The following is a 14,771-nucleotide window of genomic DNA, read 5'->3' as shown; positions in this document are numbered from 1 at the left end:
AGGCACGCTCATAACCTTGGACAAAAATTCCGAACTCAGGATTCTCCTATTAGGGAATTCATGCAGAACTGTCACTACTATTTTTTTTTTTTATTGTTTCGCTCTATGATTTCTCCTTTCTCTAAATAAAATAAATCTTATACTGATTGGAGGTAAACTTTTTCACACTCTGGTAACTGTATTTTAGTTTCTAAACCTTCAACACTGTCCAAGAATAAACCTTGCACTAACCCCCTGGGTCAAATAGAATACCATGGCATCAGTGGCGGCTGCTGCCAATCGATCCTGGTAGGGTGGCTCAGGAGGGTGGTGAGGGGTTTGTGATATTTAAAAAAATTAAAAATCACTTGCCTGCCGCTCCGTTCCTGCTGCGGCCTCGTTGCGCCTGCTACTCTCCTCCTCTGGAAGTGGACGAGCCTGAAGGCACAGGCTCCCCACCCAATCCAGATACCTCTGTCATAGTAAGAGAGCAGCGCCAGGATTTGTCTGAGCGGCCGCGTTTGCCGCTCAAACAGTGCATTGGAGCTTGTGGCATTTCTCCAGCCTGGCTGTGCAACACAGCTGGGTTTGAGAAACATAAGTGCACATATCTGGCCAGCCTAGGACGGCCGGCCAAACAGACATGCACGATTGTAAGTGCCCACCATTCCTGCCTGTCGTGGCCCGGCCCCACTTCTCCCACGTAAGAAAAGATAAATAAAAAGATAATAACCATATTTAATCATCATTTTATTTATCATCTGCTGGCAGTGGGGCGACGCTCCTCGGCCATTACGGAGTACCCGCCCCTGCATGGCCTTCAGTGAACTGAACAATAGTACCCAGCAACTCTAATTTAGAAAGATCAGGATTTCCCAGTGTCCCAAAGTGAACCAGAATATAGAAAACTGATTTGATGGTTATGGTTTCCCCAATGTGCCAGGTTTTGGTAGGTGAGTTAATCTATGATGTGTATTAGTTTTCCAGAGTCATATGTAATGTCGAGGTGCTTGAGTTGGATGCAGAATTCACCAGTCAGTCAATATTGACAGAATATGTCAAATGTGTCCAGGAAAAAGTATCTGAAAGACTCAGCTGCAAATTCCTTCCTTTTTTTTATTTTTACCATTTTATTGGGTTTTATCAAAGCATTGAATAAACACTGAACAAATATCCGGATCTGTAATGTATCCACGTTTGCTGGTCCCACTATGCCCCCTGTACATAAAGTGCAATATATAGCAATTCTTACAGGAGTAATCAATTCAATATGAAAACTGTAAAACATATTTAACTGAGAATCATAACTGTGCTCAGATTCAAGTATAGTAATTGCAAGTATCTCAAGATATTTATCGTCCATTCTCCATGCACCCACATCCCGGTACAAAAAACATAACAAGCTTACAGATTTTCTTTAATGATATAATTCCACCATAACCCAACTCCATTCGTCATCCACCCCTGCGCTACTTAAGCGCAATATAATGGGGACAGGTGCTAAATTAGGGTGCCACATCTACCCGCCTGAAACTCATGTAACAAAGTATCCTAATCCGCAGCTAAAGGAGTTCTGCGCAATCCACAAGTTTCTTTCACGTCTAAGTGCATTTGAATCTGCTCTGCCCCATTTAACTGTCGCCACTTACAAGTGCCCCAGCCCAGGTAACGAGTTGGCTTTCCAATGCATGGCAATGCATCTGTGAGCTCTGTAAACTGATTCAGGGCGCTCCCAGCTTTCTTTCGTGTAAACAGTCCAAATATACTGCATGCCATGGTGAGGAGGTCAGCCCATGGCGTAATGTCAGACAGCATGCAAACAACCTCTCGCATTAAAAGGTTGCCACCACTGAACAGTTCCAAAACATATGTGCCATATCTGCATCAGGCTCCTGACACTGAGGGCAATTCAGTTGATACCTAAATATTCTGTGTAGCCTCGCCAGAGTGAGATAGGCCTGATGTAAAATATTATGTTGGATATACTGAAACTTAGCATTGCAAGAGAGTTGGCCCAGAGATAGCAGTACTCTGTCCCAGTCCTTCTGTGTCAGGTGTCGGCCTCGTTGATTCCTTACCTCAGAATTATCCTCAGATGTCCGAATGGATCCAGAAAGTTTTTGAGCTGTTCCTCTGCATGCCAATAGGTGGTGGTGTTCCGTTCCACGTTGTTGGCGTCGGCCAAGCCAGAAGTGATGTGCGGTGCTCTGCCACCTCATTGTGCTGACGTCCGTTCTTTTCTTTCTGTGCCAATCAGCGATTTAGAGAGAGCTCCTCCAGTAATTTTTTAACTGACTGTATTTGACGTTTTGTCAACGTTTTTTTTTGGGGTGTTTTTTTTTTTTTTAGACCTTGCCTCCTGGTGTGCTAGGGATGTTCCCAAATAAACCGCTGTGGTGCCTATCAAACCAGGCAAAAATAAAAATAATGCAGCGGAATAGATACAACAACAGTTATTTCTATAGCTAATGGAACCCTAAATTAATCCATCAATGAGAAATTATTCTCTAACCAACCAATTGTCTTAATTCAAAACCACACTCACACTAGGTTGTAGGTCTGATGTATATCGTTATACATCCAGTTTTTAATATATATATATGTGTGTTTCTTTATCACATGAACAATGCACATTTACTTACAAGACATGAAAAATACATATAAACAATACGCTTATGTATCTGAAATCGGAAAACAGAATCCTTGGAGCCCTAATATTAGTTGTGCTGCGAAGTAAACTTAAAAGCACCAAAAATACAATTTGCAGTTCACATTAATCAAGATCGCCCTCGTATCAACACCTCTTAGGGTATTTGTCATTGCACCCTATTACACTATTTACTGGTGTTGCAATTTTTTCTTTTACACATGAATTCAAATAGTACAGGGCTTCTTTCTGTATCCGGTCAACGCGTTTCAGCCCATTTAGTTTGGGCCTCATCAGGACTGGGGGCCAAAGGAAACCTTGCCAAAAGGCCTGCTTCATGGCCTGAGTGGAACTCTCCAACCTCGGACAGTCTTATCACAACTGTTATTTTACTCCACTTCTGCAGTTGACGAAGGGTGATTCAAAAGCCGTCAAACTTCGTTCGAGTGGTTCAAAATAATCCGTTAACACACTTCTCCCTGGTAAAAACTCATGGGCAGTCAGTCTCTTAGTGAACCCTTCCTTTCACGGGATCCCTGTCTCTGTGCAGTCGAGACGTGTGTTCCCAAATAAACAGCTGTGGTGCCTATCATAGACAGATCAAAGACACCTGGTTTGCCTATGGTGCTTGGAACAGTCCTGCAAAAACTGGCGCTTCATGCACCTGAAGACGTTGTGGGAACACTCCTTGAAGCTCCTCGCCATCAGACATTAAATTACCCAGTGACGATCCAGATCCCCATCACGTGAAAGGCCCTGAGACTGCTTGCTGAGCCGCTGTCAACATTTGTCATCGCAGTCGAAGTCTTCGTTGTGTAAGTCCCACAGAAAAAAGTCAGTTCTCTTTAACTTCAGCATGCTGGTCTACGTTTTGAGATAAGCACGAGAACGAAACAAATTGAGGCCCCATTTTCACGCTTCCACCACAGACTCCATGTCTGGGTCTGCTCGGCACCTCCCAGAGCTTCCCAGAGTGACCCCCGCCCAACTCGAGGAGTTTTATGAGGCCATGTACTTTATATTTGGGCAACCCAACACCCCTGGAGCGTGTTTGAGCCCCATGGTTTTCCCCCACTGGATTCACCCTCTGCACTGGTCGGGTCTCGTGGAGCTGGTGTCGCACATGGAGTGGCTTCACCTGCTAGACAGCAACATTCCTTGGAGCCTGCTCCAGTGCCCCCATTCCCGGTGCCGACTATGCCAACCCCATCACCATACCGGACTCCGATACGGCGCAAGAAAGGCTTCACCCCACACCGCCCGGGACCATATCCTCGGAGTCATAGCTAGTGTCTTTTTTTACATTGACAGTCCTGGAGAGGGAGAGGATTTGAGGGTTCATTGAATATATAACTTGGTTCATGATATCCCTGTGAATTAACATAATCTTTTTGAATTACTGTGTGAGGGGTGGCGAATAAGCCCTCAAAGGGATAGGCACAGAATCTTATTAAAAAATAGAATACATCATTAGCCAAGATTTTTTGGTCCTGAAGTTGCCCTTTCTTGCACGCAAGACAGTATTCGCCTGCCGTTAGGGACAAATATGTCCTGGTGTGTCTTCAAGAATTTTGAACCCCATCCACACCCTTATCCCAAGTTTTGTTGTTTATTCTTTTCCTGACCCAGGAAGCCTTTGCTTTTGCCACGTTCAAAGGTTAATTTACAGCCGTTTCGGCATTCTTGTGCTTTACGGTCCAATTTTTTGGTTCAAAGTCACCCATTGTTACTCATTTTCTAAAGGGACTCCAACATTTGTTCCCTCCACTACCATTAATCGTGCCCCAATGGGACCTCAATCTGGCCTTGACGTTTCTAATGTGTGCTCCTTTCAAATCTCTTCACAACTGTCCACTCCATGTACTCACCATCAAAATGGTTTTTCTGGTGGCCTAATATCAGCCTGGAGGGTCAGTGAAATCCAAACACTTTCCATGCACCCTCCCTATACAACTTTCTACCCGGACAAACTGGTCCCAAGAACCCATGCCTACTTTCGCCTGAAAGTGGTGACGATCTTTTGATGTGAACCAACATATCCCCTTGCCTAACTTCTTTGCCCCGCCTCACCCTTCCAAAGAAGAGGAGAGTCCATAGCCAGAAGCGAAAAGAACATTGTTCTTCTACATTGCCCGTATTGGAGAGTTCCGGGTGGACGAAAAACTTTTCGTTGGGTACGTCGGGGCAGCAAGGAAAGGACATGCGGAAAGGGACCATCTCACTACATATAGTGCTCTGAACTAAAATCTGCTACACGCTGGCCAAGAAGCCACCCCCTGAGGGCTTGCACGCTGATTCCACCTAAGTCAAAGGCGGCGGCCAGTGCGTTAGCTGGCAGAGTTCCTGTCCTGAGTATCTGTCAGGCAGCAACGTGGATGTCTCTGCACCCATTCACTAAATACCCCTGCCTGGACAGTCAGGTCCATCGTTACGGGCACTTTACCCGTTCAGCCCCCCAAGACCTCCTGGTCTAAATCTGTTTGCAGACCCACCGCCGGAGAGGTATTGCTTGGGTATCTAATCTAAGTGAAGGAATCTGCGTAAGAAGTCTCTATCAGATGATCAAGCTACTTACCTTCGGTAACGCCTTTTCTGGTAGAGACTCTGCCTAGCCGCAGATTTCTTACTGATCCTCCCCACTGTGAGAACCGATTTCTCCACATAGGCTACCCTTTTGAGGTCCTTAGTGCTGCACACCAGTAACTTTCATGGCTCTGCGCTTCTGGTGTGTAAAGGTCGCAAAAAGTAACTGATGTCAGCGTGCTGGGGTGGTGCTTATCCCCGCATATCATATCTGGCACGGATGATGTAGAGCTGAACGCAGCCGCCTACTGATGCACAAATGTACTGCCCTAAAAGTTGCAGGGTTGAGTCTGATGTCTCAGGATAATTCTAAGGGAAGGAATCTGCAACTAGAGGTCTCTATCAAGTGCTTCTTCTCTGACATATTTAACCCATGCTGAAAATAATTACTGACTGGTAAATTCTGCATCCAACTCAAGCACCTTCACATTACATATGCACAACTCTAAACTTTCTCAAACTAATACTAATCTAGAGTTAGGACCACGTCTATCTAGCTCAAAGTAAGACTTATACAAGGGTGTAAGGTTGTTCCTTTTAAAAGAAAGGCACTGGCCTTCATACACAAGGTCAGAAACAAGTTGTTGAAATAGGTTTGGGAGTGCACATTATGGCAGGTGAGATCTTTGCTTGCTGGCTCTTTTCACTTCACCATGCTTGGGCTTCTTACGGTGCTTAATTTCTTCATATATACAACCTAGAAATCTCCGAGATGTGTACCCTTCTAGACTCTTTAAAACATTTGTCTTGTCAGTTGGTTATAATGCAGTCTGCTACATACGCTCATTAGCTCTTTCATGGTGTTCCCTGGGCTGGCATATCTGCCTTTTTGAAATTTATTCTCCGATGCATGATCTTGAATCTACTTGGAAAGAGGAAGATGGGAAAAAGGTTATGCAAATCTCCCAATCTAAAACCCAAGATAGCAGAGCTTTTCCTCGGGTTAGACAGGCCTTACAGGCTCAGACACTACTGCTTATTTAATGAAAACAGGGAGGTTTCCAGCTTTACTAAATATTCTCAACTAATTTACGGATTTAAAATCATTGTTTGAAAGTTGCCGAATACAAGTTTTACTCCTTAGGAGATCAAGGGATAATTATGAACTTGCAGCTCTCCTTACACCCTGGGAAAGCATGGGATAGCTACAAACTGAAGCTTTAGAAGATTTGGAGCAGACAGAGGCCTGTCATCCTCTTTAGAATAACGAGACTGCCAGACTTGCAAGTTCCACATCCCACAGTGTAATGATATATGAATGCAGAACTTGGAAAAAAATTGTTACGAAGATGGTGTTAAGTGTGTGAAATTGAGGACCAGTGCCGAAACAAAGTATGTTGTTGACAATGTGTAAACTTGTTATTTTTTCTGATGACATAATAGCATTGAAAATCATGTTGAAATGTGAAACTATGCTGGGTTAAAATTTCCAATGGTTCAGTGATTATTACTGAAAAACCAACATGTATGACTGAATTTATAATGTTTACTTGATGATAGATATGTATGATGTTTGTAGATACAGAGGGATATTGTTGAACTAGATCCTTCCTTTTGATCACAGAGAGAAAGTAATACATTTGATTTAGTGAAAAAAAATAATATAAAATGAGAAAAATAGTCGTTATTCAGATTCTCAGATCTGAAGGTGGTTTAAGGAAATCACTCACAGTTTGGATTCTTTTGTTGTTTGTGTTAGGGAATCATTCGAAATATATAGAATGTGTTGAATTTGTACAGCCTGTATAAATCACCCTCTTAAGCCGTCTTACTTAAATAAAAAAAATGTGAAAACAGATTTTGCATTATTAAATTAAATCAATTATATTTCTATTTTGGTTAATTAGTTTTACTGTTATAAAATCATGGTCAATTGCTCATTTCTATGCTTTTTTTGTCATTGATTTATTTTTTCTTACAGGATAAAAAAGTATATTTGGCCAAATATACCTGATCCTTCAAAAAGCACAATAGTAAAGTTGTCGCCTCATACTCCCACTCGGGTATGTCATTTTTTTCAGTTTCTTTTAATAAGTTGTTTGCATACAGTCTTTAGTCTAAATAACTAAAATTCTAATGTGCATCCTTCACTCACATTCTTTCTTCCTTTGCACATTCTCTGTAACTAAGTCATTCTGTTCTCTTAGACTAAGCCTCTTTCTGATCTTGAACATATATCCAGGATTAATAATTAACTATTTAGCCCCTAGCTAAGAGATGGTCATTCTGCACCCTCTGTAAACTATAGAGAACACCTTGCAAAAGGTAAACCTCATTGCTTCGAGTTAAACAGAGCAGATGTTCTACTTTTCTTGGTACAGCAATTGCTCAAATCGCAATCCCACCAAGTGCCTCTGTGCCATTATGGTCCCTAAATGAAACCAATTACATCCTATATTGTTGATGGAAAGCCCTCTTGGATGACACTGTAGAGTAGTCTTCAATGTCATCCATGAAACAATCTTTTAGTAAAGAATCATCCTTTTGGAAATGTGATTCCATACACCTAAAGAATGATTTCTCTCTATAGAATGATTGCCTCTCTACTCCCAAACTTAAATTCAGTTCAAGCAGGATATCCCTCTGACATTCTTTTGTGCACTGGCTTCAAGTTTCCATAAGTGGGATCATGTGTACATGTTGTCTTACCAGACTGCCACCCAATTTGACTGTTTAATTCCATAATCTCATTCTGGCTTGGCCTGCGACTCTGAGACTCATAGAGATGAGGCCGTAAGAGTAGCACCATTTTGTCTTTTTTCAGTTATATCAGTGGTATTTTTTTGTTGTATGCAGAGCTTCCATTTCTATTGCTAAATACATTCAGTAAGTGCAAAACGTTTCTTCTCATATTTTGACTTTTAAGTTTGTAACAGCCATCTGTCATGATCTTCACCTGTTGCCTTCGCAGTCCCTACTTGTGCTCAAGATAGCTGTGATGGTTTAAGGCGCCTATGCGGACTGAGCAGTAAATACTTCTGAATCAAGTTATTCCCTAAATGACTGAAACTCATCATCCATGATCCTCTAATTCAGCATAATTTTTGTACTTTAGACATCCGCTTTTATCATACTTTTTTAATTCTCATTTCTTTGATGAATTTCCTCTTGTTTTTCATTTTGTATATTTTGTAAATGTATTCTTATAAAGTTAAGAATGTGCAACGTGTTATGCCAGAAAGTCTCAACATTTTCTCTCAACTAAATGCTGATTGTTTTTACAGAAATCTATTCAAATATATTGTGCTGAATGTTATTTTGATTGATTTTTTTTGTTAATTATAGCAGGATTTTTGGGATGGAAAATTAGTTTTTATTTGTATTTAGGATTCAACTCGTCATTTTGTATCCTTTAATCTGATTTTCAAATATATATTACAGTAATGTAGTGCACAGCATGCTGATGCCATTCTCTGCTTGTTTCTTGTTCGTTAAAGTCTCCATACGAATGTACATAACAAATGTCAGTGTACCATTGCTTGAAATACTAATTGGTGTTGTTTTGTATGCAGCACAACTTCAGCTCAAAGAATCAGGCCTACCCAGAAGAAAACTTTACAGATGTCAGTGTGGTTGAAATTACAGCAGATGACAAAAAATCTTTTTCAGAGCAGGACATGAAGCCATTGGACCTTCTGAAAAAGGAAATGAGTACCTCTGAAGGGCACAGCAGTGGCATAGGAGGGTCGTCGGGTATGTCATCTCCTCGACAGAGTGTCTCCGACAGTGAGGATAGTGAATCTGCACAGACCACCTCCAGCACTGTACAATATTCAACCGTCGTTCTCACTGGTTACCGAGACCAGAAGCCTGGTCTTCCTGCACATTCATTCTCAAGGTCAGAATCAACACAGCCACTGCTTGAATCAGAAGAAAAGCCAGATGACCAGCAAGTTCCAGAACGGAGTGCATATAAGCTTCAGAGTAGCCCGTATTTTAAACAAAACTGTGGCCAAGATGAAAGGAGCCTAGAAGGGCCACAGTGGGAGCAGTCTCATGGACAGATGTCACTAAACATGGATGCTCTTGCTGGACATCATAGTGTTGTGCCGGTGGAGGAGCTGCTTGAAGGCCCCACAGGAAATGTTTCACATGCTGGAGGGGAAGTGGCGGTGGATTGTGAAACAATGGACTCAAATTCAGCTGCATGCGAGGAGACAAAAAGTTACCTACCACAGATTGTAAGGAAGGGTGGATACATGCCGCAGTGAAGAAATGTGACAGACACACCAACTACTTTGACTGTTAGTTGGCCTTTTATTTCAACACTTAATGTTTTATTGTTCTTCCCTTTAACTGGACAAGTGTAACCTACAAGTATTTCAAGAAAATGGGAAAAGGTTGCCAGTCCCGAACCACAGAGTATATCACTGGAAGCACTACAGAGACTGCCTTGCTTTACTTTGGGATATTTGATTTGTGCTTTTATTGCATTTATAACAAAACTGACTTTTATTGAACCAAAGATTTACTTACCCAAGTTTTTAAAATGGTAAGAAACATGGTTCGGACAGTGGGAGAAACTTTCTAATCTAAACTTCCGTTGGCCTACAGTTAGAATTCAGTAGCATAAAATTGACATTAAATGTTAATAATGGTGTGTGGAACCGTAGTAATACGGTTAACCTGTGGCTAAGAAACTGCTAAGCATCAACAAAGGAGTTTTATGGGTGCTTGATGTTGTTCCACAGTTACGGAAGCCTAACATTTCAGCTATTGAAGAATATTTCTAATTTTAATAACAAACCCCAAAGTTTTTTCTTTATACAATGCTTGTCACATCTTAAATATTTTCCAGTGTAGGTGGAGTGAATTCTGCTGTAATTCCTTAGCTGAAGGTACACAACCTCAAGACATGTACCAGTCTTCTAGAATGTAGCCTTCTGTATTGTCTACTATTGCTTAAATTACATCCATACTTCCAAACCGATCACATATGGTCATATAGTTCAAATTCAGGAACAAATAGTCTTTTAATTGCCCCTTTGTATTCAATTTCCCTAGATGTGCCTTCCTAACTGGCCAGCCAAAGAAATGTATATATATATATATATATATATATGTGTGTGTGTGTTTTCAGGTTGTGTGTATATAGGTTGATGTAATGGAAACAAAAGCATGTGGATAAATTATTTTTTTCTAATAGAGACTTCTAACCGCAGATTCCTCACCTTTTGAATGTTCACTTGGCATCTGACTAGACCCAGAAAATTTTGAGCATATCTCAGCGTGTTGGTATGTGGTGACGTTTAGCTCCAGAAGTTACGTGTGGGACTTATGTAGATGCCTCCCCAGAGCACTGACATCAGTTCTTTGCTTTCTGCACCATTAGCCCTGGATTAATAGCTACCTCTCTTTAATCAGAGACAAGTTTACCTCATAAAATCTTTTTGTAAATCTAGTGTGCAAGGGAATTATCCTCTCCTCGTAATAGCCTCTAAGGACTGCTGCAAACAAGTGTTTGTGACAGATCCTCATTGGACTTGCCTGTGGTGCCTGGGGTTCAGCAATAACTTTAAAGGCCTGCAGTGACTGCTCATCGGTAAACCCGAATGCCACGTGAGACCGTAAGGTGAAATTATGTCACCAGGCGCTGGAAAACTTAGCAACGAGGACAGTCCAAGTCGAAGGTTCTGCCCTGGACTTGTTCCCAGTTATGAAGTCCAAGAGTAATTCCCGAGGTCGGCCATCATAGGTCTCCAGTTCTTCAGGCAAGTCGGAAAAAAATGTCATAAAAAGTCCAAGCAGGACTCCGGCCCTTCCCGCTACTCTCACAGTTCCTGAGAAGGCGTGAGGGTGTTACCATGCCTCTCGATCTTGCTCCCAAAGTCCATGCCACATATAACCAAAGTTTCCAGAGCTGTCCCAGACACCGAGGTAGATCAAAGAGTGATGCAAGGCCATGCTTATACTCTCTGTATCCTTACTGACTCCCTCTGGCATGTTTTCGGGTAGCATTTAGCCGAGACGCCTTCCACCTGGGTTTGCCCTCGGCGCCAGTTGGCCCCTTCGAATCCATCACTGTCTCTCCTTTTGCTCCCATTCCAACTCTGCCTCCAGCGCCACTCTCTTGCCTGGTCCTGGAGCATCGACACAAATGTCTACTCCAGCGACACTGGGGGACGAGGTACCCATTGTGCTATCTGACTCGAAGGTGGCGCCATTGCAACCTTGATCGAGGCTGCGCTCTGCTTCCTTCGAGGCGCTGCCTCCCCTGCTTGACTTGCCACCACCAAAAGTAAGGTGATATACATTGAAGTCCTTATTTACCACCGATCTAGATAATAATTATGACGGGGTGATAAAATAGTGCAATTTAGTGTTATATTCAGATAAACACTGTCAAAGAGGTGGCTATATTTATAGGCAGTAAAATACCTTGGGTTAAGAACATCATAGATAAGGTATAAAAACTAAAAACTTCTGAAATTGTCCAATTTTGATCACCATTTCCTCTGTAATGCCCACCAAATACATCTTTCTTTCCATTCAAACTCAACCATGAGGACTTTTTGTTTCTTGATGGTGCTATTCCAAGCCAGTCTCACAGTTTTATTTAATCTTAATAGCTTTACCATATTGTCCCTGTGAAATTTTTATAGTGATGTATTTTAGTAAGTGTGGATGCTATTCTTAACGTTTGCCTAGGGCTTCTTGACTGGTCAAACAAGACTTTATTCATAAGAATAAAGGCATTTACCACTCTTCTTATATTTACCCTCGTCACCCTTTGGATTGCACTCATCAGTTCAACCAATTTTTTTTCTTAAAGAGGTTCCAGAACCTGCAGCACTGGTTTCTCTGAGTAGGCAAAAATCATCCATCGACCAGCCTATTAAATCTAGAAGTTCTCAAGCGGAGTCCAATTTCTCGAATTGTGGGCATCTCCCTGTTATTGGCTGTGCACGTAAGAAAACATTGCTTCACGAAATTTGAGTGGCAAACCCATCAAACCTCTAGTCAAACATGATTTGTTTTGTTTTTAGTTTTTTTGCAAAATTGTTATTTTTTTCAGAAAAGGCAGCAGTTATCAACCTTCAAATTAACACTTTTCTTATCTGAGCTCAGTTTAACCGTAAAGTAACTTTATAAGTTAGATGAAATCTATTATTATAGTCTTTGCATGTGCTTCGTGAAAATTTTAAATGGTGACTAATTTCTTGTTTTCCTCCGGACATACTTTTTAACGATATTTAGGTTTGTCAAGTATTTACTTTGGATTTGCTGGTCATTGGTTTACATATGTGACTTTTAGATGTGTTAACTGCTGCTTTTCTACCTCATACTCCATGTTGAAGCACTGTCTTAGTGCCACTTTCTGTTTTAAGTGTGGTTATATCCAGTTGAAAACTGGAACATCAGTTTGATGCAATCAGCCTGATGTAGAAACGTGGAATGTGACAGCAGTGTTACCAAGCAGATCTGGAGGCTCCTGTAGTTATGCATGTAGTGTCTTATTGGATGCTGGGTCGGTTGAAAGTTTATCGCTTCAAAATGCGGAATTTGAAATCATTTATTTGGAAATTTTGGCAGAAAATGCAGTACCCTGGTTATACACGGAAGGAAAATCTTACAGTGCTTTACACAAGTACAGAAATCCTTCCTTTTCATTGTTGTCAATCTCCTACCATATATAATAACAAAGTCTTTACACATGATTTGGTTAACAGCAGTGATAAATTGTAAGAATATATATATATATTTTTTTTTAAAGAATTTCGAGCAGAATACTTTTTGCCATTAGGTCACATTTTGAACCTGGAGGTACATGTTTCAGATGGAATGTTCAAATATAGCACTAAACGCCTCTTTCAAAAGAATCGTTCATCATAGTTAACCTTTCTAGTGTAGCATCATGTTATTTCCCTGTTGAAGGAATGTGGCATGTGTGCAGTGTTCTAGTGCTCTCAAGCACAGGTTCACCTTTTACTTTACAAATGTTTTTTTCTGATAGCAGAGAAAACATGAATCGTAGCTCACAAGAATTTATATTCTTAAGAATATATAATGTGTTCAGTTCCTGGGGGTTATTTGTGCCATTATTTAAATGCTTGTTGATACACAGCATAAGATTGTTTGCTCTACCTTAGCCTTGAATTTGTAATGCACGTTCTACACAGTAAGGAACCATTCATTTTGTTTTTTTTGTTGTTTTTTTTTTTTAACTGTTTCGTTATTTATAATTTTCTTATAGTATTACACAGTAACATTAGAAACTTGGAAAAGAAATAACATAAGTTTGTTTTTGTTGAAAATTTCTTATGCCAGCATTAGCAATGCTGAATATCTTTTGTGATGTCAAAGAACCAGGAGATAGTGGCAGTAGTGGGTTGGAGCACAACTAAGATAGACAGACATATGCTATATTGTCCCCTGCATCTCTGTAAACAACCTGGCTGCCGTCCCTTCTACCCACACCGTTTCATTTTCCTTCCTTTAGATGAGGTATTTTCCTGTGGTGCACACTTCCCTGTTCATGTTTAGCTAGCTAATGAGAGTACTCCCTTTTATACCTCCCACCCAGGTCTACAATTTCCATCAGACAGTCATGAGAACACAAATTGGATCTAAAATCACAGTAGTGCTGCAGTTAGTTCAGAAAACTGTGGTCCTTCTAGTCTTTGGCGTCAAACAAAGGCACTTGGGGTCAATATGTGAAAATTCTCTCCATGGTTTTCTTCGGAGGCCAATGTTCATTCTTCTGTGCTTAACATTTAAATAGCCTCATGTCTAGCCTCTTTCTTACCGGGAGAAAAGTGTCTGTCTGGTATGAGCAGATTTGCTTCCTACGGTCAGCTGATCAGCTACAGTTTGTCTCCCCAGCAGTAGATGCCAATCTTGGGGACTATAGATTTGCAGTCTTTTTCCCTACACCTCTCCAACACCCTGCCAGTGAATGTTAATCTTGTTACATCGTTACTTGCATTGACAAAGGTGGTTATAATCTCCTTTTATATAGTATCTTCCTTATGCTCTCCAACTGTCCATTCCCGAGCTGCAAGAGAGTTTCGTCATGGTGTTGACCAATATAAATAAATAAAATAAAAATCAACTCTGTCATCTACGATTTTAGGGACATTTCATTGTGCCTTTTAGATAGTACTTAATATTAATTGCTGATTCAGGGGTACTATTTTGGAGCTGTGTCGATGTTTTGAGTGATTTTCCTGGGCTCTTTCATGTGACACATGGTGTCAGAAAATGTATCCTAGCAACTCTGATGCTGGCGGTAAAAAGGAGATGGAAAAAGTTGTTTGGGTGCCTATTAGGACTGAAATGCTTTACATTCAGGAAAAGGAAGAAAGGAAGAGGAGGCTATATTAACCTAAATATACAACATATTTGCGCTTTCAAGGTTGTAAATGTAAATCCAGTATTTGTTAAGCGCAAACAGCTACCCGAAGGCATCCCGGCGCTGGGGGCCGTGGGGAAGATTAAGCAAGCTATTGCCCAGAGTCACATGGTGCTGGGCTGACCTTGTGCCGGGGATCGAACCGTGAGCCCCAGATTCCAGCGTCAGTTGCCCTGGCCGCGGCGCCTCACCTCTTCCCTCAATTGTGCA

At 41.2% G+C, this 14,771-nt stretch overlaps 1 protein-coding gene across 6 annotated transcripts in view; it reads left to right on the top strand.

Moving 5' to 3' along the window:
• IL6ST (interleukin 6 cytokine family signal transducer) overlaps positions 1–10,138 on the top strand; it is a 563,892-nt gene extending 553,754 nt beyond the window's left edge. For all 6 annotated transcript variants that reach the window (XM_085631350.1, XM_085631355.1, XM_085631352.1 and 3 more), the window contains 2 exons: positions 7,131–7,212; positions 8,722–10,138. In XM_085631350.1, coding sequence (XP_085487476.1) covers positions 7,131–7,212; positions 8,722–9,420 — 781 coding nt within the window. In that variant the 3' untranslated portion in view covers positions 9,421–10,138. The remainder of the gene's footprint in view (positions 1–7,130; positions 7,213–8,721) is intronic.
• The last annotated feature ends 4,633 nt before the right edge of the window (positions 10,139–14,771 follow it).

This window comes from Triturus cristatus, chromosome 2_1, assembly GCF_964204655.1.
Source record: "Triturus cristatus chromosome 2_1, aTriCri1.1, whole genome shotgun sequence".
In the NCBI taxonomy this organism is placed as follows: Eukaryota; Metazoa; Chordata; class Amphibia; order Caudata; family Salamandridae; genus Triturus; species Triturus cristatus.
This window is presented reverse-complemented; position numbering and strand designations above follow the sequence as displayed.